General features: G+C 36.9%; 1 protein-coding gene across 7 annotated transcripts in view; it reads right to left on the bottom strand.

Moving 5' to 3' along the window:
- The window catches only part of opa1 (OPA1 mitochondrial dynamin like GTPase), a 55,703-nt gene extending 29,288 nt beyond the window's left edge, over positions 1–26,415 (bottom strand). Inside the window, exons 1-21 of one of the 7 annotated variants that reach the window (XM_051705939.1) lie at positions 26,228–26,415; positions 25,020–25,338; positions 24,698–24,794; positions 24,412–24,519; positions 20,434–20,478; positions 17,656–17,744; positions 15,318–15,479; positions 13,504–13,557; positions 8,092–8,196; positions 7,904–7,990; positions 7,638–7,751; positions 6,677–6,757; positions 6,508–6,582; positions 6,317–6,388; positions 6,048–6,147; positions 5,811–5,941; positions 5,147–5,219; positions 4,786–4,858; positions 4,580–4,695; positions 2,067–2,131; positions 1,827–1,903 (exon numbers count right to left, since the gene is read on the bottom strand). In XM_051705939.1, coding sequence (XP_051561899.1) covers positions 1,827–1,903; positions 2,067–2,131; positions 4,580–4,695; positions 4,786–4,858; positions 5,147–5,219; positions 5,811–5,941; positions 6,048–6,147; positions 6,317–6,388; positions 6,508–6,582; positions 6,677–6,757; positions 7,638–7,751; positions 7,904–7,990; positions 8,092–8,196; positions 13,504–13,557; positions 15,318–15,479; positions 17,656–17,744; positions 20,434–20,478; positions 24,412–24,519; positions 24,698–24,794; positions 25,020–25,338; positions 26,228–26,256 — 2,072 coding nt within the window. In that variant the 5' untranslated portion in view covers positions 26,257–26,415. Of the gene's footprint in view, positions 1–1,826; positions 1,904–2,066; positions 2,132–4,579; positions 4,696–4,785; positions 4,859–5,146; positions 5,220–5,810; positions 5,942–6,047; positions 6,148–6,316; positions 6,389–6,507; positions 6,583–6,676; positions 6,758–7,637; positions 7,752–7,903; positions 7,991–8,091; positions 8,197–13,503; positions 13,558–15,317; positions 15,480–17,655; positions 17,745–20,433; positions 20,479–24,411; positions 24,520–24,697; positions 24,797–25,019; positions 25,339–26,227 lie in introns of those variants that run through there. The other 6 variants (XM_051705940.1, XM_051705943.1, XM_051705941.1 and 3 more) reach the window with 6 other exon arrangements.
- Positions 26,416–27,579: the final 1,164 nt, after the last annotated feature.

The raw sequence follows: 27,579 nt of genomic DNA, 5'->3' as shown, positions 1-27,579 counted from the left end.
TCCCACAGACACCATACACCGACCCCTACCCCTAAACCTAAACCTAACCTTCCCTTACAAAAATTAAACAGGATGCAAAAAAGTGGGTCAAAAGGTGGATTAGAACCCAGGTCGCCCACAGAAAAAAAAAAAAAAAAAAAGCATTTCCACACCATTGTTACACCCCAACTCACTGCAGTGACAATGGTTTATCTTCACTTTCTTTCTATCTTCAAATAGCCGTGCTGCGTGGCAGGTGCTATTTACACCTAGTGCAAATAGTCACTACGTTTAATTAATGTCCTTTTGGCTAAATTCAATACAGTATATAGTGACTCACTTTGTACAACTGTACAACACTTAATAATGCAGCTAAAAGTGTCATGAAAATAGTACATGCTGTTCATGCATCAAGTACCAAGTCTTTTGAAGACATACAATCACTTTATTGAAGTACATATATCCAGAAATCCAATATGGCTTTAAACCTCATTGGTTCTTGCACATCTCTTGACCAAACCTCATGACATTTGGTCACAAGAAGTGCAAGAACCAGTAAGGTTTGATGTTATCGGCGTAACCGCCACATTGGATTTCAGAAACATTTATGTACTAATTCAATTATTTTATTTGAGGCAGAATAACGACTTACATTATAGTCTGTTCATTTTTTTTCTGAACTCAATATCAGCAGTTTATTTACATTTTATCATCAAAATTGTGTATAAATAAATAAACAAAAACTATAATCAAATGAAAGTATTACAATTAATTTTCAACATGAAATTGTATTATTTTTATTAAATGAAGTGATTTTATACAGAATCTCACAGCACAATCCAAAATATAACTTTGGAGTTTTTTTGTCAAATAAAGTGCTGCATAATAGAGCATCACAGACGTGAGATATTACTTAAATTTAACACAGTTACTATTGATTTATTGTTAGTAGTAGTAGTACAACAGTGAATATTACATAACTATACAGCAGTAATATATTTCTGACATACTTTTTTCATTTAAATTGAGCTTTTATTTTGGCTGAGCTTTTATTTTGATGTGTTTCTGTGTCATTAGATTAAGGAGCTCTGACGTAATGATGGCAGATTCTCAATCCGGAAAAGCTGGTCGCTACATGAATCACAGTAATGATTAAACCGTAAAAAACTACTATATAAATAAATAAATATGCAGTCTGTATATGACTCGTGCTAAAAAGTGAATTAGCGCTCTGCCTGCTGTCATCTTCTACAAGCAGAACATGCGATGCTCATAATAGTGTTTTCCGTGAATGAGCAGTTTGTCTCTATGCCTGCACAAAACTGGCTGCACACATTCACAAGTGCTCACATTTAAAACGCTGCACGTGCAAATGATCTGTTTATCTCATTAAATCGCAGCTTTTGCTGTTAAATAATCTCACTAGGACATGACATGATTTTAATTTGTGCACTGAATGTTTACGTAATAACATTAGTTTTTGGTATCGGAGCATTTTTACGAGTACAAGTACATGAGCGCGGTATTGGACCCGATTCCAGTATCGGTATCAGTGCATCTCTAATTGTATGCTTCAAGAATATTTGGAATATGACCTACAAGTCTCATGGACTACTTTTATGACACTTTTTGGGGCTTTATTTAGTATACATAAAAAATAAAAAAAACACTATGCACTACCGTTGTATTGAATTCAGCCAAAATGAAATTGATTAAATTATTTATTTTAATGTTCCACAAAAGAAAGTCATACATATTTGAAACTAAATGAGGGAGAGTAAATGATGACAGAATTGACATTTTTGGGTGAATTATTCCTTTAATGAAAAGAGAGGGAGAGTACTTACCAGTGTTTTGGTGTCACCTGACTCAAGCTGATCACCTCGTCCAAGATCTCATTTTTGGCTTTCTCATAGAGCTCGTTCTATGGATGAAGAGCATGGCATAAACAGTCATATAACATACATTAATGCTGTCATCAAAATAACTTTCACAAAAGTACAGGCTACAACTAATATTCTGGTGATTATTTGCCATAGTTAAATTAGTATACTTATCTAACAACTCAACCAGGATCTGATTCTTACCCTGTCAAGCTCTCGTAAACGAGGGTAGTTGTTCTTCCACTCAGTCTCCAGGTTAAATCGGGATGCTGGTGAATTAAGGAGGAAAATGCATGTTGATTATTTTCATAAATGTCCAGAGAGTTATAAAAGAAATTTTTTGGAGTTTGAAGTCTTCAAACACTACATATTGTGTCAATGGCTATTAGAGGCTTATATGATATTTATAGGCTATTTATAGGATATATTTTTAACCAGAGCTAGCAGCAGACCGGTGGTTGGAGGGGAGAAATTGAAACATCCCAGAGGGTCGTTATGAAGTCATTGAGGGCAGAGCAAGTTATTACATTTAATAAATATTACAAAGACAAACTTTTTTTTCCTTTGAAATTACATGCACTGATAAATTGTGCACCATTCATTAAGAAAGTTGGGTACATTTTAACTTAGTTTAGACTTAATAAAAAAAATAAAAAAACTGTAGTAAGTAGGTTAGAGGTTGGTTAAACTAGGGCTGGGTATCGCCAGCCACCTTACGAAATTATACGCATCACGATACATATCTAACGATTCAATATATTGCAATATATCACTATTTCATAATTGGATTGGGACTGAAACTGTTCCAAATGTGCGAGAGAGGCCCATCGTGTCAGCAAGAGAAACAGTGAATCAGGATCAGTTTTAATCTCTCTCACGCCTCACAGAAATGTCTCTAACCGCACTGAGAAATGCCGGTCTCAGAGTATGCACTTATTAAGACGTCCTGCTTCTTCATTGTTGAGCTGTTAGACATGAAATGCAAACACAAATAGTTAAAAAAAATCTCAAGTATTAATACAATATTGCAAGAAAAAGTATCACGATATACCGATATACGATTGTATTGGCACAGCCCTAAGTTAACGTGATTATTGGCAACTTTTTTCTTTTATCAACTCCATTCACTATGAAACAATGTGTTCAATGTTCATTTAACCACCTAAAATAATATACTGAACTTTGTCTTAAACTTTTCAATGAAAACAGCCTTATTCCTCAGACGTTCCGCATTTCCCTCCATCTCTTTCCCCCTACAGGGACTCTAAACAGGCATGCACTGTATCAGCAACCCCATGTTCCCCAGAGACCCTTCGTCCCCAGCACACGCAGGCTGGCCATCTCACTCACACAATGGAGATGACGCTAATTGCTCTGGTTATCGGGCCGGCCCCAGTGCAGCTGCAAAGATCGATAGCCCACACAAAGGTTTGAGGAGCATCCCAGGTCAGGTAATAAATCTAGAGGCAGCACATTAGCAGAGGTGGCCTGTTAATTGGCAGTGTGGAGGTCTACAGCGTACCATGTGCATAACGCCTGAGCAGGGGGGACAATGAGGTGAGATGTGATGGGAATCAGCACGCACAGGACTGGAAACCAGCTCTGCTGAGGTGGGTTTCAGAGTTAAGTGGCTGTCGTGCTGTTGGTGTGGTTTCTATTAAGGTTTATTTACTGGGTCTCCTGAGAGCTGCTGTGTACACTGCTTCTCAAAATGCCCTTGAAAATCGCCGTGTCCCGCTTCCTCCTTATCCCGGATTTTGGCACCAGTGCAGCAGAAGTTCGTATTTGGGTCAAAAGGAGGAAGCGGGACACAGCGATTCCAACTCAGGAATGTCACTTTTTATTAACAGAAAATAAATATGTTTGAATAAAAACGTTGAAGCTTAAATTCAAACACACAAACAGCTTCTCAGCACCGAAACGCCTGCTTGGAGTGTCAGGGACTGACCATCGTGCAACATGAGTCAGAGGGACACAGTTTTCATCCAAGCTATTATAAAATGCGCTTAAGAGAAATGTATATGAGTACGCCACAGGAAGCAAACTGATATATGCAAGTATTGTGAATGAAATCTGTTTAAACTAGATATTTGCAGACGATATATGATAGGAGTTTTATTGATATTTGCCTTTGTATCATTAGACAATACAGTTAACAGTTACAGGGAGCTGTTGAGAAGAGAGAGAGAGATAGAGAGAGAAAATGAAACACCCAAGCACTTTAAACATCATGAGCTCATACGTGTCTGTCACGGCTCTGATATGTGGGATAATTTAAATGAGACTGTATTGCACACCGGTCTATTATTGTGGTAACACGATGGCACTAACAACAAAATTGTTGATTGGTCATTTACTGTACATGTCTTAGAATGCTCCTTTACGTGCAAGCAGGCGATTCTTGGTGCCGTGTGGGTTGAGACGGAAACAGGAAAATTTATCGGGCAATGTGGATAATTTAAAGATTCTGAAAATCTGATGATTTATCGGTCAACAACTAGCCCGATGAACAAAAAGTTTGAGATTTGAGAGCTAGGGTGGAAGTCACAAAACTTTTGTATGGTTTCACAAGACTTGGAATAGACCGCTTTGATCATACAGGTTTAGAACAAATGAGTTCATGTTTTAGTTGAACAAGCCCTTTAAAGTCATGTGTGAATCAGTTGGGTGAATCTTCATATGTGTAAGCAACACTGTGACTCTCTTCTTGATCTTACCTTTGAAGGCATCTGCTTGTTGTTCCACTGACTCTCTCACCATCTTCCAAAAGCAGTCTGACACAGCAAGACTCAGGTTCTTTGTGGTCACCTGGTGAGCTTTCAACATGCCTTCCCTATAACAGTGGGTGCAAATTGTCCAATAAAAACAGGTGACCAAATACAGTATAAACGAGGTAAACTATAAATCTGTGTTTGAGTCCTACCTTAGCAGTCTGGAGTTCTGGAAGAAGTCTTTCTCATAGTCTTTGATAGAGTCTATACTCTCATTGCTACTGCCTACAAAAACACCAAGGGTTTGAATGATTCCTTTAAAGTCCAGAAATACACTGAACAAAAATATAAACACAACATGTAAAGTGTTGTTCCCATGTTTCATGAGCTGAAATAAATGATCCCAGAAATTTTCCATATCCACTGATTAGATTAGATTAGGACCTAATGAATTTATTTCAATTGACTGACTTCCTTAAATGAACTGTAACTCAGTAAAATCTTTGAAATTGTTGCACGTTGTGTTTATATTTTTGTTCAGTATAAATTCAACAAGAAAGACCTGATTTTTACCTTTGCCAGTTACAACAGCAAAGTAGCCCAACGCCTTCATTGGGAATAATTTGCCTTCAACTATTTGCTGGATCTACAAAGAGGAAACATTTATAATAATGAGGCAAATAACCTTTTTTATTGAGTTCTAAAACATGAATCTCACCACTTGCACACAACTCTATGGACCCTTTTCACATTTCTGGGTTTGGAACATAAGTAAACCATTGAGGGGTCAATTTTAAATCAGTGAATAGGAGACCACAAATATTGTTTTTGTGTTTACATTTGCTCCAACAGCAAAAGAAAAAATCTATTACTTCCAAAACAGGAAAAATAGAGTGGTGCAATACAACAGCCAGAAGAGAAGAAGATGCCAAATTTAAAGGCACTCCCTCAGCAGCTCATTTTTGAAACCCCAGCACAGAAGTGTCTAGTTTTGTTTGTTTTTTTAATGCCAGGGAAATGTAATATTAAACATTTACATAAAATAATAAAAATATATAAAATATTTAAAAGTTTGCAAGATCTATGCTGCTAAATAATGCGGAAATGCAAATTCACAGTCTGTGAAAAGGGTCCATTTCTTCAGTGTGAGACACAAAGTTCTCCATCTAATGGCTAACATAGTAAGTAACAACTATTATTGGAAGTTCATGTAAAACCACACATAAAATGGTCTTACTCTGCTTGGACTAGCCAGGTTCTTTTCTGCCAGGTCAACCTTGGTAAGAACAAAGATGGTCCTTTTTCCCAGAGGGTCTATCTGACTGACTAGATCAGTGACTATACTACGTTCTGCATCTAATGAGCCATCTGAAAGAAAAAGAGAAAAAGACAGAGAAACAGAGATGGTTAGGAACAGCACTAGTATTTTATGACAAATATTTTAGAGCCTTTTAATGAAGGGTTAAAAACTCACCCTGAATGCAAAGGATGATGGCATTTGGATTCTGCATGTAGGCTTTGCTAATGCTGAAAATTGTTTCCTTTGTGTCAGCAGCCATGCCAGTTGTCACAGTCTACACACAAATGAGAAGTAAACTGAAAAGCAGAAAAGCAGAAAAGCAGACATCTCAAAGTACTTCTGATCTTTTTTTTCTGTCAATGAACAGTGTTTCGTGTTTTGTTTGGTATGAATGTACAGGTTCTATTAAGAGAGAATAACATCTAAATGTACATAAAACTTACACTAATGACTCCTGGCAAGTCAACCAGCACCATTCTCTGGATTCCTGGGCCTTTTACACTTAAAGAGATGGTCTGACACATGACAAAAACACAAAGAGATACTGATATTACAAATTTCAAAGCATTCAGGCAGATTCAAAAGGAAAACTTTTCATAAGGCATTTGGTCATTAAGGAATATCTTGATCTCACCTCTGGGCTGACTGTCTGGCCTTCCTTCACACTCTTCCTCATCCTGAGCTCAATCTCACGCCTCAGGGCAGCCAGCTAGAGGAAGAATGGAAAAGAAAGTGGTAATGTCCATCTGATCTGACAGCTGGTGAAATTAACTTCTAAATAACTTGACAGTTAAGAGACTTACATCTTCCTCTTTTCCAAGGTCAAACTCACGAGTGCTGTCTTTGAACATTGCTACATGATGGGGACCTTCACTCAATGTCACCTACAGCAAATAAATTACATTTAACATAAATACTATGTAGGTAGAATAACACGTTAATAAACTATTATACAGAGAAAATCAAATGCATAACATGTATTTAGAACAGATAAACTCTGTCTAAAATACAGAGGCAGATGATGAGCCAAAACATTATGACCACTTGGAGCAGTGGAAGAAGGTCGCCTGGTCCGATGTGTCCCATTTTCTTTTATATCACGTGAACGGCCGTGTACTTGTGCGCCGTTTACCTGGGGAAGTGATGGCACCAGGATGCATTTTGGGAAGACGACAAGCCAGTGGAGGGAGTGTTATGCTCTGGGCAATGTTCTGCTGGGAAACCCTGGGTCCGGCCATTCATGTGGACATCAATTTGACATGTGCCACCTACCTAAACATCATTGCACACCAGGTACACCCCTTCATGGCAATGCTTTTCCCTGATGGCAATGGCCTCTTTCAGCTGGATAATGCGCCTTGCCACACTGCACACATTGTTCAGGAATGGTTTGAGGAACACGATGAAGAGTTCAAAGTGTTGCCCTGGCCTCCAAATTCCCCAGATCTAAATCTGATTGAGCAACTGTGGGATGTGCTGGACCACCAAGTCCGATCCATGGCGGCTCCACCTCGCAACTTAATGGACTTCAAAGATCTGCTGCTAATGTCTTGGTGCCAGATACCCCAGAATCTTCAGGGGTGTTGTAGAGTCCATGCCTCAGCAGGTCAGTGCTGTTTTGGCGGCACGCGAGGGACCAACAGCAGATTAGGCAATGTTTTGGGTCATCAGGGTACATTCCAGACAGTTTAATGATGACATTGTCAGAAAAAAAAGATAAATATCTCAAACCAGTATGGACTAAGAGTAATTTGTTTAACTCACCTTTACAGGAGACCTGGTCATCATTTCACCAGAGCCTCTGGGGAAGATCCTGGCTTGAGCAATCATCTCCAACACACTGGTCTTTCCTGCACTCTGATCTCCAACTACCACGACCTAAACAAAAGAAGATAGGACAGAACCTGGTTATGGTGTTTTATGAGGTGTTTTATTTTGAAAGTGTACATGCAAACCACAAAGCATCATGTGTAATTCTTTGATATTCCAACATATGAAAAGCCACATCATAAAGCAGAATGAAGACTGACCCTTGGCAGGTGATCTTGGGTGTTGTAGTTTGAGTCATAATCAGAGAGAATGTCCAGGACCTCAGAGTACATATCAATCAAAGACTTCTACAAATGATCAAGAGCAGAAAACATGGATTAATATGTTTCAGTGATCTGTTCTTTGTAATTTCTATGCAAAAAAACAATTAAGAACATTCAAATCTGACCTTGACTTTTCTTTGGTGAATACCCTTGTCATCTTTCTGCAAAACAACTTTCCTCAGTTCCTTATTCTCCTTCTCCAGATGCTCCAGCATCCGCTGGTACTTCAACTGGACAAAAAGAGATATTTTCAGTGTTCAAGGGCAAAAGCTGCTTAAATTCCCCATGGTGATGTTTGAAAAGCACAGTTTTCATTCCTGTGTTGTATTTCCTACTGAAACGGGCAGCTGGGGCCAGATATTCTCATTCTAGAAAGCATCTGATTGGGCAAACGATTTTTGCTTTTTTTTAAAAAAGCAATAATCTGGGTTATAGTGAGACAATAGGGCCAATTTTTGGAGGGTTTACCGCCATTGGCTAGTACATTTTTGTTTTTACTCGCCAGACTTTTGACAACATGTAAGCATAATGCAACTGAAAACTAAAAAAGTTGTTAAGAAAACCGAGAAGGGGGCATCATCATATATAATATAGATATGTAATCATATCATCTAATATATATATATATATATATATATATATATTAGTATATACATACATACACACACACACACTACTGGTCAAAAGTTTTGAAACACTCAATTCTTTGAAAATGTCAAGAGTACATGTCTGCAAATTCTAGGCAAAGGGTGACTACATAGAAGATGCTAAAATATAACACAGTTTTGCTTTATTTTGGATTTTGTTTATTCACAACATAATTCCCTTAGTTCCATTTATGTTATTCTATAGTTTTGATGACTTTACTATTATTCTGAAATGTGAAAAAAAAAAAATATATATATATATAATAAAGAATGAGTGTTTCAAAACTTTTGACCGGTAGAGTGTATGTATATATATATATATATTAATTTGTGTTAAAAGTGATTTGATTTTGATTTGATATACTTACTGCTCCAGTTTCTCTGGATTTCGTTTTTTTTTTTTTTTTTTTTTAAATGAACATTTTTATTTCATTCCATAAAGTACTAACAACATTTCTCCCAAATTCTAAATAAAAATATTGTCATTTAGAGCATTTATTTGCAGAAAATGACAACTGGTCAAAATAACAAAAAAGATGCAGTGTTTTCAGACATCGAATAATGCAAAGAAAACAAGTTCAATTTCATTTTTAAACAACACAATAGTAATGTTTTAACTTAGGAAGTGTTCAGAAATCAATATTTGGTGGAATGACCCTGATTTTCAATCACAGCTGTTATGCGTCTTGGCATGCTCTCAACCAGTCTTTCATATTGCTGTTGGGTGACATTATGCCACTCCTAGCACAAAAATTCAAGCAGCTCGGATTTGTTTGATGGCTTGTGGCCATCCATCTTCCTCTTGATCACATTCCAGAGGTTTTCAATGGGGTTCAGGTCTGGAGTTTGGGCTGGCCATGGCAGGGTCTTGATCCGGTGGTCCTCCATCCACACCTTGATTGACTTGGCTGTGTGGCATGGAGCATTGTCCTGCTGGAAAAACCAATCCTCAGAGTTGGGGAACATTGTCAGAGCAGAAGGAAGCAAGTTTTCTTCCAGGATAACCTTGTACATGGCTTGAGTCATGCCTCCTTTACAAAGACGAATCTGCCCGATTCCAGCCTTGCTGAAGCACCCCAGATCATCATCGATCCTCCACCTGGTCGTCTAATGGTTAGACGGAGACCTAGAGAGACCTTCAAGCCACAGTGTCTAGCACCCACTGTGAAATTTGGTGGAGGATCACTGATGATCTGGGGGTGCTTCAGCAAGGCTGGAATCGTGCAGATTCGTCTTTGTAAAGGACATGACTCAAGCTACGTACAAGGTTATCCTTGAAGAAAACTTGCTTCCTTCTGCTCTGAAGTGGCTTTTTTTTCTTTTCTTTTTTTTTAAAAGTGGCTTTTTCTTTGCAATTCTTCCCATAAGGCCTGCACCCCTGAGTCTTCTCTTTACTGTTGTACATGAAACTGGTGTTGAGCGGGTAGAATTCAATGAAGTTGTCAGCTGAGGACATGTGAGGTGTCTATTTCTCAAACTAGAAACTCTGATGTACTATCCTCTTGTTAGTTGTGCATCTGGGCCTTCCACATCTCTTTCTGTCCTTGTTAGAGCCAGTTGTCCTTTGTCTTTGAATACTGTAGTGTACACCTTTGTATGAAATCTTCAGGTTTTTTTTTTTTTTTTTGGCAATTTCAAGCATTGCATAGCCTTCATTCCTCAAAACAATGATTGACTGTCAACTGTCTAGAGAAAGCTGTTTCTTTTTTGCCATTTTTGACCTAATATTGACCTTAAGACATGCCAGTCTATTGCATACTGTGGCAACTCAAAAAACAAACACAAAAACAATGTTAAGCTTCATTTAACAACAAACCAAATAACTTTCAACTGTGTTTGATATAATGGCAAGTGATTTTCTTGTACCAAATTTGCGTCATATGGGGTCATATGGGGTAACCTCCTCGTGGTCGCTATAATGTTGTTCGCTCTCGGTGGGGCGCGTGGTGAGTTGTGTGTGGATGCCACAGAGAATAGCGTGAAGCCTCCACACGCGCCGTGGTAACACGCTCAACAAGCCACGTGATAAGATGCGCGGATTGACGGTCTCAGACGCGGAGGCAACTGAGATTTGTCCTCCACCACCCAGATTGAGGCGAGTCAATACGCCACCACAAGGACTTAGAGCGCATTGGGAATTGGGCATTACAAATTGGGGAGAAAATTAAAAATTAAAAAATACTTTTTTCAAATAGTGATGGTGCTGTTTTTTAACATCAGTAATATCCTGACTATACTTTGTGATCAGTTGAATGCCAGTTTGGTGAATGAAAGTACCAATTTCCTTCTGAAACAACAAAATATGTACATTATTCCAAACTTTTAGCTGCCAGTGTATATACAGTATATATATATATATATATATATATATATATATATATATATATATATATATATATATAGTTTTCATATACACTGATCAGCCACAACATTAAATCCACCTGCCTAATATCGTGTAGGTACCCCTCGTGCCGCCAAAACTGCTCTGACCCGTCGAGGCATGGTCTCCACAAGACCTCTGAAGGTGTCCTGTGGTATCTGGCACAAAGATGTTAGCAGCAGATCCTTTAAGTCCTGTAAGTTGCAAGGTGGGTCCTCCATGGATCGGACTTGTTGGTCCAGCACATCCCATAGATGCTCAATCGGATTGAGATCTGGGGAATTTGGAGGCCAAATCAACACACTGAACACTTTGTCATGTTCCTCAAACCATTCCTGAACAATTTTTGCAGTGCGGCAGGGCGCATTATCCTGCTGAAAGAGGCTACTGCCATCAGGGAATAATGCTGCCATGAAGGGGTGTACATGGTCTGCAACAATCTTTAGGTAGGTGGCACGTGTCAAAGTAGCATCCACTTGAATGCCAGGACCCAAGGTTACCCAGCAGAACATTGCCCCAAGCATCACACTGCCTCTGCCGGCCTGCCTTCTTCCCATAGTGCATCCTGCTGCCATCTCTTCCCCAGGTAAACGACACACACGCACCCGGCCGTACACATGATCTAAAAGAAAACGTGATTCAGCAGACCAGGCCACCTTCTTCCATTGCTCCATGGTCCAGTTCTGACACTCACGTGCCCATTGTAGGTGCTTTCAGCAGTGGACAAGGGTCAGCATGGGCACTCTGACCGGTCTGAGGCTATGCAGCCCCATATGCAGCAAGCTGCGATGCACTGTGTATTCTGACACCTTTCTATCGTGGCCAGCATTAAGTTTTTCAGCAATTTGTGCTACAGTATTATAGCAGTATTTTGTGGGATTGGATCAGACGGGCTAGCCTTCGCTCCCCACGCACATCAGTGAGTCTTGTGCGCCCATAACCCTGTCGCTGGTTCACCGGTTGTCCTTCTTTGGACCACTTTTGGTAGGTACTAACCACTGCATACCGGGAACACCCCACAAGGCCTGCCGTTTTGGAGATACTCTGACCCAGTCGTCTAGCAATCACAATTTGGCCCTTGTCAAAGTCGCTCAGATCCTTACGCTTGCCCATTTTTCCTGCTTCCAACACAAGAAATTCAAGAACTAACTGTTCACTTGCTGCTTAATATATCCCACCCCTTGACAGGTGCCATTGTAACAATATAATCAATGTTATTCAATTTACCTGTCAGTGGTTTTAATGTTGTGGCTGATCATTGTATATGATTTCACCCAAATGTAGTATGCAAGATTGTACATTTTATTTTCATATTTCACTTTTGATCCTTTTAATCACATTTTAGCTTGTGTACAAAATGTGCAAATTTCACATTCTATCAATTTATATGAAGTCAAAAATATTGCATTTTTAATATTGATACAAGTTGTTGTCACTGTTTTAAATTTCATACACATTTTTAACAAAATATTCACAAGGTTGGAACCTAATAAAAATATACTTAAAAGTTATATTTTTAAAAATAATAATTTAAGTGCTACTTTATCAAAACTACTATGCAAAAAAAAAAACTTTTCCAAACCCTTGCATAGGTTTGTTAAAGATTTGTATTTGATAAATTCTTCATATTTACAATGTTTTCTGAAGTTAAAATATTTCACAATGTATGACTGCCTTTTAAATATTTATGTATTTACACATTTTTTACACTTACTACATGACTACATTTCTTAACATTTTTGTTTATATGCTCAAGCGCAACATTGGTACTGTCTCTTTGAGAGAATGGCTGCTCCGCCAGCAAGTGTTTACGGTTGAATGAGTACAGCACACATTAACGAGAGAGAAGTGGTGGTAGCACTATCAGGACAGCTCTGGACCCTCTGCAGCCAAATAAGGTAAATTTGCTTCAGGGTGCGCGCTGATGAGACACAACACACTGTAAAAGAAGAGGCTGAATCCAGCTTCTTAATTGCCAGCTTCTTATTCAGTAAAAGGATTGCGGTGGTCAAGTTCTTCTTTGCCACTACACAACTCAATCTCTGGCAAGTAAAATATGATTATTTACTTGCCAGGGGCTAATAAAATACATATTTTAGTCACATAGGTCAAAATTTGGGCGCATATGCGAATGATTTACTTGCTATGAAGAGGGCTGTAAAAGCAATTACATTCATTCTTTTGTTAAAACTTGTGTATTATTTGAGCTGTAACGATGTTTAAATTGTAATTTTTACAGTCGTTTGGGGTTTTAGGGTTTATATAGGGTGCATATATCTGGTAAAAGTAAATTTTGTCAAGGAAAACACCAGCATACAGATGTCTTCAAAACTAACAGACAAGGACTACAAAGCACAAAACTCAAACTTTATTTTCATGGGGTCTTTAAAAGCTGAGAATAAAATGATTATGAATATTGTGAACAATAGAAAAAGCTACCAGACCATGGAAAAAAGGAGCATAATATCGGCTTGAAATCGATGTGAATCAGTCGAGAGGGAGAAAGTTACCTGTGTTCGAAGAAGTTCTTCCTGAAGCTGGTCAATTTTTTCTTTATCAGAAGACTGAAAGCACAAGAAACAATGTAATGGACTAAAACTGTTATTTCCTTTCAGGACAGTTGATCATCTTCCCAATATCTCCCTGTAAGAGGACATTTCACAAACAAATGCAAAATCTCATTCAATAAATTTCAGCAGGCATTCCAGTAGAGAAAAGGCGGGTTAGTGCAAAGGGAGGAAACTTTGATTTCCATTTGAGTTAATAATTTTGGCTTTGCAAAAATCACCACACTGAAACACATTTCAAAAGACATAAAATGAACATTTGCAAAGCCGAATCATTTTCTGGCTCGCAGCTGTAATTGTTGCATGTACATATCACAGACTACAGGGTAAATCACAGAAAAGCAGTGAATGATTATAGGAGAGGTGGACACAAAAAGAAAACAAACACACACACAAACACACATACATAAAAAACCAGGGTGTGTGATCTGAAATGGCTCGTTTTCTACTAAATAGCATGTCCCTCGCTGATATGCAGACATATTTGGTTCTGATGTTAGGCAGGTTAATTCTGCAGGCCAACAACTGGAGCAAAATGCATTGCACTCCATGTGGCAGGATGGCACACCACTCCATGCAGTGAATATTAACTCTGTTTGGGACTGTGTAAATAAATGTGTTTGAATGAGAAAGCAGAAAGGGTCAGGTTTTGGTTTATTGCAAAAAAGTACTTTAAACTGCTTTTGGTGGATGAGGATGACGTTTAGAGCCGGGGTGCTTTATAAAACTGCTTGAATGAAATGAAAACATTTGCCAAAGCATTTTCTGCATTGAGTAAAATACAGGTAAAAAATATTCTCAAGGTAATTTCAATTAGAGTTTCAGACGGTTAGAAAAAAATGCAGTTATATTCGAATTTTGGCATTATACTCACCCTCATGTCATTCCAAAACAGTATGACTTTCTTTGTAATTAACAACATAAAAGATGTTTGAATGAATATATCGGCCTGTCTTTTCAATACAATGGCAGTTGACAGTGCCTCACTTTCATTAAAGTAGTTCATGCGATTTGTTTGTCATATTTCAAGACTTCTGAAGGAAAATGATGAGTTATGGTGAGAAACAACCCAATATTTAAGTACGTTTTTAGTGAAAATCTTAACGTCCGTTGCATGTTCATGAGCACTATGATATACATAATGGGAAATAAGCTTGTTCGCAGTGGCCTGCATGTTCACGTGAGAACTTGCATTATTTAGCACTAAAAACAACTCAAGTTCTCATGCGAAAACGTGTGCCATTGTAAACGAGCTTCTCTCATAGCGCTTATAAAAGTGCAACTCATTTCCGCAACAGAAAGAAAGTCATATGGGTTTGGGACGTCATGAGGGTGAGTAAATTATGACAACTGGGTGAAATATTTCTATAATATAAAAGTTTGGAGAAAGGACTAGCTATCGGCCATGATAAGATCTTTACTAAAGGTACCTTCACTGAAGATACAAATGACAAGGGATTTTAATAGGTGGGGCTACGTATTTAGTTTGTAACTACAGCATTTTAAAGCTACTGTTCTCTCATACCAATCGTAAAAAGCCTAGATCATTCTGCTAGCTTGCTAGGATGTAACTTTTGTCAATCTTCATCAATATAAATATTTGCAATTTCATGTTTTAGTTTTAAAAGTTCTGAGTAAATTCCCCAAATTCACAGGAATTTAGTAAATTTACCCAAGGGTGTCAAAAAATTAAAGCCCAGTGTCTATAAAGACTGGCATGAGAGCATCAGTGGCGTGGTTGGGGAGTGGACCTTCACCTTGCTTTTGGGCTGCGAGGGGCTGGGGTTCAGGGCGGGGCTGGGACTGGGTTCACGCGGCGGAGGCGGAGCATTACTGGCTGCAGCCGCCGCCCGCCGCATCTCCTCCTCATGCTGCTGGATCTGCTGCTGAATGAGAATGAGCTCGCTGAGCAGCCCCTGCTGAAGGACGGCACAGTGACAGAGAGTGGCAGTCAATCAACCTGCTTACCAACCAACAGGAGGATGTGGGCGGAGCTTTTGGACAGTGGTCCACCTTACATTAATGTATTGCTCTTGATAGCAGTTGTGAATCTAACTTCAAGCCTCAAATCATAAATAGCATAAGAGATCACCACGTAAATCTCTCAGCCAGTGGGATTTGGGAACATCACAGGAAATTATAAAGAGAACATATAGGCTATAGGATTGCATGTATAACACATAAAATTGCTTACAGGATCTGCTCTAACAGTCAATGATTTCAATCTGCTATAATTGCCAAACAGGCACTATTAAGAGCTTTTTAACCTCTTCAACTCTGCGGACCCCCCGGGGGGTCCAAAAGCAGGCAGTAGGTCGTGAAAAAATGTTACGCTTAAAATGTTCAAGTCTCTGAATACGTAAGTCAGGCATATACATCATTGCAAAGGGGAGGATATCAGCTTTCTAATGACTCCTAGACTGAGCTTCTAGTCCACTCAGAGGCCAATGGGGGTGGTGCGTGAACTTAAAATTAGACTGAATGTCTATGGACAAGCACATCTGTGAGCTCTAATATGCGTTAGAGCGCCACCAACATTTCAGATCAGCGTTTTGTGATGGAAGGTGATTCTTTATTCTAGTACTTGCTATCTAGTGGAATAAAATAAGACGTTTTGGAGGGAGATAAAGTGAACAGAACCAGTATTAAATGCTTGCAAATTTAGGACAAAAAAAACAATTATTATTCATCATAAGATTGTAAACATATACAATATTATTTACAAATAATTTGAGTCTTTTTATTTTATTTGTGAGTGTGTTCTGAAAAAATTAGTATGTGAAAAATGGTGAGCTTTTAAATTTGAGTGTGAAAAATTACAGGCAGCAGCCCAAAAATGCCCCAGAGTTGAAGAGGTTTACAGATAAACTAAATCATATAAGACTATTACTACTGGAAAAGCAAGCATTTGAGGGACAATAAGTAATTTAGTAGCAGAGCAGTGCGAAGCTCGATGAAGCTGGAGAGAGCAAAGAGTGCTAGACATGTTTGTTTTGTTTTTTAAACTGCTGCTTTACAGCTATACATATATTTATTAGAAATCATAATTGCAATATTCTTTAAATTTATTAAAGCATTTGCTTAGACTACTAATTTAACTGCCACAACCTTGTCTGTTTTGACAAGATCCCTGTAGATTTTTCATGGACTACATCTCCGTCAACATGAGGCAATAAGTAACATGATGTGAAAATCTTTGTTAAACTTAACAACACTAAAACGCCTATATTGTCACTATAGATAACACTTGCTTCGTGAATGATAAATCAAACAAAATGGACAAAAACAAAACACTGACATTAAACATGAAAGACCAAGTATCAAGGAGAAAATACATTGCTCTCAGAAAAGCAAAAGTCTTATCAGAAAGCATGAAATGTCCATGAGGACAAACAGCATGTATGAGTTATGAAGGAGAAAGCTTTTACGAAGACAACAGAAATGCATTGCCAATCCTCTGCAACAAGAGTTAAAAATGCATCTACATAGAAAAACCAATAGCTCAAACATGTTCACCAAAAGCTCAGAAGTACTGACAGGATTCAGTTCAGTTTAGATAGATTTATAATTAAGAACACGAGCTTTTTAAACAAAAGTTTGGAGATTCTTAAAAATAACATGAAGATGTATTTTAGGTAAAATATCAACACCAGACGTGCAGATTACAGCACTGCTTACAAACAATTCCACAAAACCCAATGGTCGTATCATATACTTTTTTTTTTCGTCCTATAACAGGTATTTTTATATTTTTAATGTGCTGGGGTGGGGGGCAGCTTAACTTCAGCATTGGCAAGTTGTCACAAGCTACTAAAACAGTGTTACTATTTGAAAATCATAAGTGCAGGGTTGCCTTGGACCAACGATAGACTAAAACAACTGTACAGCAGATGACAACTCTGATAATGCTGAAAAAAAGCCCAAGAAACAAAGATTAGCAGAAAAATGCAAAAAGGTAAATTAACTTAATCCACTTTAACTATTGTAATGGAAATACAAAATGATCAAAAGGTCCATTGTGTATCAAGGCAATGCTTGAATGTCCTGAAAAGTCCGCTGAAACCTCATGTATACTGTGACAAGACAATAATTTACCTTTTTGAACTGTTTATCACTGCTGTCAGACACAGCTGCAGACGTTGGTGAGATATCTGGAGCTCTCAGGGCTGAGTCACCTGTGGTTTCTGAGGAAAAACAGATACATAAGGAAATTAAGCTTTTCTAACCTTTAAACACTTAAAGTGATAGTTCTCCCAAAAAAGAAAATTCTCTCATCATTTATTCACCCTCATGCCATCCCTGATGTGTATGACTTTCTTTCTTCTGCTGAAAGCAAACAAAGATTTTCAGAAGAATATTACAGCTCTGTAGGTCCAGACAATGCAAGTGAATTGTAGCCAGAACTTTGATGAGTCTAAAAGCATATAAAGGCAGAATAAAAGTAATCCATTTGACTCCAGTGGTTAAATCCATATCTTCAGAAGTGATATGTTAGGTGTGGGTGAGAAACAGATGAATATTTAAGTCCTTTTTTACTATAACTCTCCACATTCACTTCTACATTCTTTTTTTGTTTTAGGCGATTCACATTCTTCATGCATATCGCCATCTACTGGGCAGAGAGGAGAATTTTTTTTTTAATCTTATCGCTTCTGAAGATATGGATTAACCACTGGAGTCTATTGATTACTTTTATGCTGCCTTTATATGCTTTTTGAACCTTCAAAGTTCTGGCCACTATTCACTTGCATTGTATGGATCTACAGAGCCGAGATATTCTTCCAAATATCTTTGTTTGTGTTCAGCAGAAGAAAGAAAGTCAAACATTTCTGGGATGGCATGAGGGAATGAATTTTCATTTTTAGGTGAACTATCCCATTAATCTGCCAACACATTAAAAAGTCTGCATTTCAGGTGACAGTAAGAATCAACATGCCAAAGAAGCATATATTTGCTTGCATTTTATTGCAATTACAGTGGCCATAACCCAAAGAGCCTCAAGTGTTTGAAAAGTAAATAGTGACCTTTGGAAATGCTTTCAAAAATACTAAATTATCTAAACATATTCTTTAAAACTGCTAAATATTAAAAATGAAAACAATTTACAAAAGTATAGCTTTTATGTAGCTTTCAAAAGCAGATATTTATAACCATCCAGCTTTAGGCTGGAGCATGGTTATGAGAATATGAAAAATGCATGCCCACTACTGAAAACACCAAATAGGAATTTCATTACAATTTTAAATATACTTTCCAAAACTACTGAGCTGTAGAAACTTAAAGCATAGAGGATAAATGAGTAATTTTAAAGGAAAGTTATGAAGAAAAATACAAACACAGTGAAAGACCCACAAAACCTTTTGAGCAGAGAAGGTGAAGTCAAGGGACCAAGTGGCAAGACAATTAAATAACACATTCACAAATACTGTTAATGTCAGTAACGGTCAGCATTTGTAACTTCTAGAGATGTAATGGTTTATCATGGCACAATACATCACGGTTCAAAAATGTGATGTTTCATTGTGGAGATAGGACTTTTTTTCATTATAATTTAAGCATCTGTTCTACCTACGTAAGCCTTTTTTAAGCCTATGTAACGTGGGCATACAAATGGAAATCGCTTCATTGCAAACAAGGAGCTCTAAAATACAATTGCACACTAACAGCCACAGGTGTTGTACGATGAGTTCGGCTGAAACTGCGGAGAGTGAAACCAGCAGTGGGACAGAGACACGCCCTTTCAGCACGAGGGATCGAATGTCAGTTTGACAGTGCTCTGACTGCGCGAGAAAAAAATTAAAGCTTACAGAAGTTTAATGATAGTACCATTTTAATCTACTATATATAATGCAGAATATTTTGTATAATAATGCTATGGGGTAATATAATTCTAATGTAAAATGTCATGTCTGATTTGATTTCATCAGTAAATTATTATTATTTAACTGGATAAGAATGCACATCCATTAAATATGTGTTTTTGAAAAGAATATTTATAAGTAATCAGAGACAATATTATTTCAGAAAAATACAATTTTAATTTAAAATATTTTAAATGTGCAATCAGTGACAGTGTATCTAACATAATTCTGTATTTTCAGTAAGTAGAATTATTAGCTAGTATTTCCATTTAGTGTCACAATTGCCCTGTTCTTGGATGATTTTTCATCCCAGTACATCTCCGAAGGATCATTTAGCACTTTTAAAAACAGTACTTTTAGCTACATTTTAAAGGAAAGCAACTGTTTTGCATGTGTCTTTTAAAGTTAAAAAAAAAATAATTCTCTTTCATTTTCTTGATTCAGGCTTAGTTTTTAAGAATCATGAGCGAACCGTGAGTTCTGTATCGTGCACCGAATTGAATCGTTACACTCCTTATAAATGCAAATGCATCTGAAACTAACTTGGGCTGTTTTGTATGCTGTAGCATCCAATTGCAAAGCCATGTTGCTACAATGAAAATAATTGAAAATTTATTTTTTCTAATTCATAACACTACAGACCTTGGCTTTAAGCGAGTATCTGTTATGATGAGTCAAATTAACTAATGAACCTTTCTGTCTTTGTGATCCAGCTTAAACGGAAAAAAATAGAGACCGTTTTAACATCTTTCAACATAAATATGCAATTATTATTCCAATATACATTCAGCGGTTTCTTGTGGGGAGATGCAGACTTAACAAGCCAACAGTGGCTTGCAAAACTGACAGGAAACTGGATAGACCCATATAGAGCAGTTTTGACTGGTCCATCCATAGAGGCGCACACCTCATCGACATAGGTCCTTTTATGTCAGAGGAGGAGTGGGAGTCAGAAGGGTCAGTGCAGCAGCGCAGGGAGAATCTAAGCAAGCTAAGTGAGGCAATTACACACCTAATAACAGACGCAGACCAGAAGCTCCATTGACTTCACCCAAACCTGTAAAGAATGTGGAGGGAGGGAGGGAGGGGAGGAAGGAGGAACAAGAGTAACAAATGAAATGTAAATCAAATAAAGAAAAAGCGTGGATAGCTCAGTACAGTTTACATTGGATTAGGGCCAAAGAAGATAAGAAGTGCCAGCATTGTATACTAGAAAATGTGTTAACGCTGTATTTTTTTCCATGTTAAAATACTTTCTCCCATCCCAGCATAATATTCAGGGATTAATATAAGTAAACTATTGGCAGGTTGATTTCCCTGAAAAGTGTAAACAGTGTGCCTCTGTGGCACTATCAAATACTGATCTGTTTATTTGAGCAGCTCACCCATTTCGAAAAAGCAACATTGGCTCAATAATGGCGTGAGTTTGGGGCAGGACTATCTGTTTGTTTGGCCAATGGAAGACAGATGGTGTATAAAGGAATCTGTTTGAAAACAATGTTTATTTTTAGAATTCCATTTGGTGACTCAAGTGTCACAGGTATTACACACTTCAGCTTTAATGCAAACAAATCAAATTCACTGTGTTTTCTTCTTGTCTCAATGTCATATTGTCATGTGGAATACATTATCCAGATACCTGTGATTTTCACAATGATTATTAAATGATGTACAAATTAGCATTTTAAAACAGACTTTTTATTTCTAAAGGCATTTCTAAGAATATTTTGATTAGAGATAGACCGGTAACTGATTTGACTGAAATTTTTAACGATATTTAAACTTTTCTGCTTAATCGGTTATTTGTTTTTAAAATAATGTATTTTGCATAATTATTCAACTCTTTCTTTAGTTAGAAACATGTAGCATTTTCAGCTTAACACTTCACATCCCAAAACAAGATTTAAAAAAAGAAAAATTGCAAAACAACATTTTTACTTCAAATATTAATAATGTATATTATGTTTTTGTTGTAGTATAATACATTTTTATTTCTTATTGTGTCAAAAAGCAGAAAAAGCCAATCATTAAAAATTCTGTTTTGCATATTGGTTATTTTATTGGTTATTTACCATAAAATTATGTTGTCTATCTCTACTTTTTATCAATTCAGCTATCAGGAATCACATCTAGACAAACCACATGGACACTATGGTTAGATTTAGTATCTTTCAGCTTTAAAAAAAATCAAGCATCAAACATCAGACAACAGTTTTAACATAAATTTCCTTTTGAACTTTATATTTTAAGAGCTTTAATAGTAAGACGAGAAGCCATTTGATTAATGCTGAAACAAACAAAAAAAAAACAGTTCTTATAAGATAATGTAGGCTAAGTGCCAAGAATGTCAAATGAGCGGCATATCTACTATAATAAAAAATTGTTTCCAACCAGTTTTGATAAGCTGAACAGCTAAGAATTCATTCAAATATATATATATACACACACACACACACACACACACACACACTACCGGTCAAAACTTTTGAAACACTTGTCTGAAATGTTTCTCATAATCTTAAAAATCTTTTGATCCGAAGGCGTATGCTTAAATGTTTGAAATTAGTTTTGTAGACAAAAATATAATTGTGCCACCATATTAATTCATTTCATTATAAAACTAAAATGTAATTTAAAAGAATGTTTTTGAAATTGATGACTTGGACCAGATAATAAAGAAAAGCAGCCAATAAGTGCCCAACATAGATGGGAACTCCTTCAATACTGTTTAAAAAGCATCCCAGGGTAATACCTCAAGAAGTTGGTTGAGAAAATGTCAAGAGTACATGTCTGCAAATTCTAGGCAAAGGGTGACTACTTTGAAGATGCTAAAATATAACACAGTTTTGATTTATTTTGGATTTTTAGTCACAACATAATTCCCATAGTTCCATTTATGTTATTCCATAGTTTTGATGACTTTACTATTTAAAAAAAATAATAATAAAGAATAAGTGTTTCAAAACTTTTGACCGGTAGTGTGTGTGTATATATATATATATATACACTAGCAGCAAAAAGTTTGGAATAATGTACATATTTTGCTGTTTCAGAAGGATATTGGTACTTTAATTCACCAAAGTGGCATTCAACTGATCACAAAGTATAGTCAGGACATTACTGATGTAAAAAACAGCGCCATAACTTGCCATTATATCAAACACAGTTGACAGCTATTTGGTTCGTTAAATGAAGCTTAACATTGTCTTTGTGTTTGCTCTTGATTTGCCACAGTATGCAATAGACTGGCATGTCTTAAGGTCAATATTAGGTAAAAAATGGCAAAAAGAAACAGCTTTCACTAGAAACTCGTCAGTCAATCATTGTTTTGATGATTGAAGGCTTTACAATGCTTGAAATTGCCAAAAAACTGAAGATTTCATGCAAATGTGTACACTACAGCCTTCAAAGACAAAGGACAACTGGCTCTAATAAGGACAGAAAGAGATGTGGAAGGCCCAGATACAACTAAACATGAGTATAAGTACATCAGAGTTTCTAGTTTGAGAAATAGATGCCTCACATGTCCTCAGCTGACAGCTTCATTGAATTCTACCCGCTCAACACCAGTTTCATGTACAACAGTAAAGAGAAGACTCAGGGGTGCAGGCCTTATGGGAAGAATTGCAAAGAAAAAGCCACTTTTGAAACAGAAAAACAAAAAGAAAAGGTTAGAGTGGGCAAAGAAACACAGACATTGGACAACAGATAATTGGAAAAGAGTGTTATGGATCTTAACCCCATTGAGCTTTTGTGGGATCAGCTAGACTGTAAGGTGTGTGAGAAGTGCCCAACAAGACAGCCACATCTATGGTAAGTGCTACAGGAAGCGTGGGGTGAAATGTCACCTGAGAATCTGGACAAACTGACAGCTAGAATACCAAGGATCTGCGAAGCTGTTATTGCTGCATGCGGAGGATTTTTTGATGAGAACTCTTTGAAGTAGTTTAATTTTTTTTTTCAAATTGTAATTTTTCATGTTATTAATGTCCTGACTATACATTGCGATCAGTTGAATGCCACTTTGGTGAATAAAAGTACCAGTTTCTTTCCATAAGAGCAAAATCTGTACATTATTACAAACTTTTGCCCGCCAGTGTATATATATATATATATATATATATATATATATATATATATATATATATATATATATATATATATATATAAAAAATCCCAGGAGATCAGCAGTTACAGAAACACTCAAACCAGCCCGACTGGCACCAAAAAACATGCCACGGTCCAAATCACGGAGATCACATATTTTCCCCATTTTGATGTGAACATTATCTGAAGCTCCTGACCCGTATCTGCATGATTTTATCCACTGCACTGCTGCCACACGTTTGGCTGATTAGATAATCGGATGGATGCTTGTTGGTGCTGATCTGATGGATTTTCACACACAACAGTCTCTAGAATTTACTCAGAATGGTGCCAAAAACAAAAAACATCCAGTGGGCGGAAGTTCTGTGGATGGAAATGCCTTTTTGATGAGAGAGGTCAACAGAGAATGGCCAGACTGGTTCAAACTGACAAAGTCTACGGTAACTCAGATAACCGCTCTGTACAACTGTGGTGAGAAGAATAGCATCTCAGAAAGCTATTCTGAGATGCGGGTTGGTGCCGTTTTGGCAGCACGAGGGGGGACCTACACAATATTAGGCAGGTGGTTTTAATGTTGTGGCTGATTGGTGTATATATCAATATATTGCATTGGAAAAATTTTAGAAGATCAAAAGCATAGATAAGAGATACCAACCTCAAGGGAAAAATGGATAAACATACACTCTGCTAAACTTACAGTAATAAACATGTAAAATTTAATAATATACACAACAGTACCTAAACTGTTTGGTAACATAGGCACTACATGTTTTAATAAATACAGTAAAAATGTACTAAATTACATTCTTAACCCTTTGATTATAAGGATGTCATGATTAAAGTTTGTGTCCATCATATGGTGTGTGTGAAGGATGTTGCTCACCACTGGAGAGAAGGCTCTTCAGGAAGGTGAAATTCTCTCTGATCTTTTCCATATCAGGCAGTAGTTTAGCTATCTCCTCTATTTCAGGCAAAGCACTGGCGAGCTTGTCTTTATTCAGGGAAAAGAAATTATATCAGAAATTGTGATACCAGAAAACCAATGGAAAGATCATTTTACAAAATACATTTGTAATAACACCACCAGCAAACAATTCACAACTTCATTACAGACACATTTTTAAATGAGTTTGACAAAATATGCCTCTCCAATTCCCCAGTTCACCTACTTAAGTCAATGTTTTCACTCAACTCCCAAACAAAGTCTGGCACAATCCAGGTGTACTGGCTCATATCAGGAAGCATTTCCTTCCATTCATCATAAGTCTGGAAAGAACAGAACAAAAAAGCTTTATTAAATAGTAATGCACCAATATAAAAAAAAGCAGGCCGATACCACCAGCCGCTAGTTATTTTTATAGTAATGCCAATAACCGATATGATGGCATTTATTATAAATCTCTTGCCTGTTTTTAAACAACGTTCACACTAAAGCTCTAATTGAAAATGTTGAGGTGAGTCATTTCATATGCACAGCACAACTCAACATACCTTTTTTGCTGTATATCCACCTCCAACTGCTGAGCCGAGCAAGATGTACCTCAATTTCAGCAGTCTGGCAGCGAGACGGGCCACCCAGAAGGTGCGATGCTGTTGATAGCCATGGCCTCCTGACCGGGACTTGGGAGACTGCATGGGGAGTCTAGAAAGCGATGTGTAATGGCGGGCAGCTGAGCAGTGAGGTGGTCTCTTTGGATTTGTGTTAGCGGAGAAGCGGTGGTGGATGGCACGGGAGAGCGGGTGCAGTTTCTGCAGGGGTACACGAATCTTCACCCCCATTCTGGAGGGAAGCAGATTCCTGCAGGCCATGCTGGGGAAAGAGCAATATTTTGATCATCCTGTGACATTTACACACTTCTATTTATTATTAATACACTTAAAAATGTTTGAACCAACATGGACACAAAGATTACATATCTAAGAACTTGACACATGTTTTAAACTAGATTTTTAAAAGATTTCTCATTCATAACACCTCAGACAGACAACCTTACTAGTCAATGACAGGAATATTTAGAGAATATAGGCTACAGTTTTAAATAGGCCTTAATTTTCAAATGTCAAGCTGTTATTTTCACATTAGGTAGTTTATAACAAAATTTTATGACAAAAACAGGGCTTATACATTTATCAGAATGTTCAGATGGGGTGTCTGGCTTTCTGTCAAACACACACTGCATGCAGACACAATGCAGAAACAGAACATGCTAAGTCACAATTTTGTCAACCGTGTCAACAGATCATCAGTAGCCCGATGGGGCATATCTAACGGAACAAGACAATTTTAGGTGATTAGGTTTATTTTTAAGTAAAAAATAAATCAATGAGAATAGGTCTCAGTGGCTCCTACAATTTTAGTCACATTGCTATTGCTATTGCTTTGTAAAAGGGGAAGCAATGTCAAATTAGACACAAAGTTATTATGATGACGTTATTTTGAATTTATCGTTGGTACTCGAATTAATCTAAACCCGAAAGTGTTTTCATTTCAGAAAAGTTACTTGGACATTTAACTTCAGCCTGTCACTGTCACTTATTAAACTCGTTCAGGTAACAGTAGTCACTAAGGGCCAATCTTAACATTTACAAATATAGAACAGTTTATACAATACAGATTATTAGGCATTCTATATCTATAAGAAGCTAGTGTCCAGTCTGCTGCGTTCAAAACAGTATTGAAAGGCAGCTGCTCTACTTACCAGGTAACCACACTTCCGGCTCGTAACATACTGCTGTGCACAACTAATTGCAAATATAGGTGTCTATCAGATCTGTTTCCGAAATAAAACTCAATTCATCTTTCCAGATGGGGCACTTAGGTTAGCTTCGTAGCTTACAAGGGCATAGCAAGCAGGCGACCAGCAGTGTCAAGTGCTGGAGGAGTGGAAAGCAGTTCCTGGTCCAAAGCGTGACGTCATGCAGTCAAAATAAAAGTCAGCAAAATAAAAGTCATGACGGTCTAAATCAAATGTAAAAGCCTGAAATTATCTTCATAGTTGCCTCATTATGGTCTGGTTTTCGATGTATATGTTTATTTTCACCGTTCACATAATTTAACCATTTTTTATTTTATTGTTAACACTTTACAAAAGTTAAAATGAGCTAACAATTAACAATACTTTAAAAGCACTAATTAATCTTTGTTAAAGTAATACTTATTTAAACATAAACTTGTACATTTTAACATTTAAAGTTGCATACTTTTTCAGTTAATGTATATTAACGTACATGAACTAACAATGAACAATTGTAAATTTATAAATTAACCAAGATTAATAAATGTTATTCAAGTCTATTGTTCATTATTAGTTAATGATATATAATGCATTAACTAATGTTAACAAATAGAACCTTATTGTACAGTGTTACCATTTTATTTTTCTAGCTATTCAAAATTGACATTGATGCAACCACTGCTCATGTCATTGCATTGGTTACTGATTTGCAAAGAAGAAATGTAAGTGTCCAAAATGCTATTTCAGAAGTGGCGGGTGGAGAGTCACAGTTTTTGTTTCCAATTATACTGCTCTATCAAGAATAATACTACACACTACTCACGCATCTAATGTATAAACATATTTTACTTCACTACAAAATTTACCATCAGATGTTTATCTATGATGCCTAAATGTTATTTAGAACTCCATGAGATGCATGTGAAATTGTCCTCACATTAAGCCACCAAAAGAATATGTGGGGAACAAAATCACCTGTCGTTGCGCTAAGATGCCGTTGTCTATTTAAAGAGACCGATTTAGCATTTGTTCTGAGTATCAATGTAAATCATTGTAAAAAGAACATTTTGTGCATGTAAACAATAAACATGTACCAAATATATATGCAAAATAATAAATGCAGTTTAAAGACATTTATAATGAATTTGACAGTTTTTCAAAAGCTAAAATGCAACCAATATGATGAAAAACTCCTAAAATATCATTTGTAAAATTAATATTTTCAAATTGTTCCTAGAAGGGTTATCAAGAAGCTTAGAAGATCCCTTCATAATTAACAGCATTAATTTCATATTTAATTTAAGTTAAATGGACAT

Source organism: Myxocyprinus asiaticus, chromosome 9, assembly GCF_019703515.2.
Source record: "Myxocyprinus asiaticus isolate MX2 ecotype Aquarium Trade chromosome 9, UBuf_Myxa_2, whole genome shotgun sequence".
Lineage (NCBI taxonomy): Eukaryota > Metazoa > Chordata > Actinopteri > Cypriniformes > Catostomidae > Myxocyprinus > Myxocyprinus asiaticus.
Note: the sequence above shows the minus strand (reverse complement) of the source record. Positions and strands in the feature narration are given on the sequence as shown.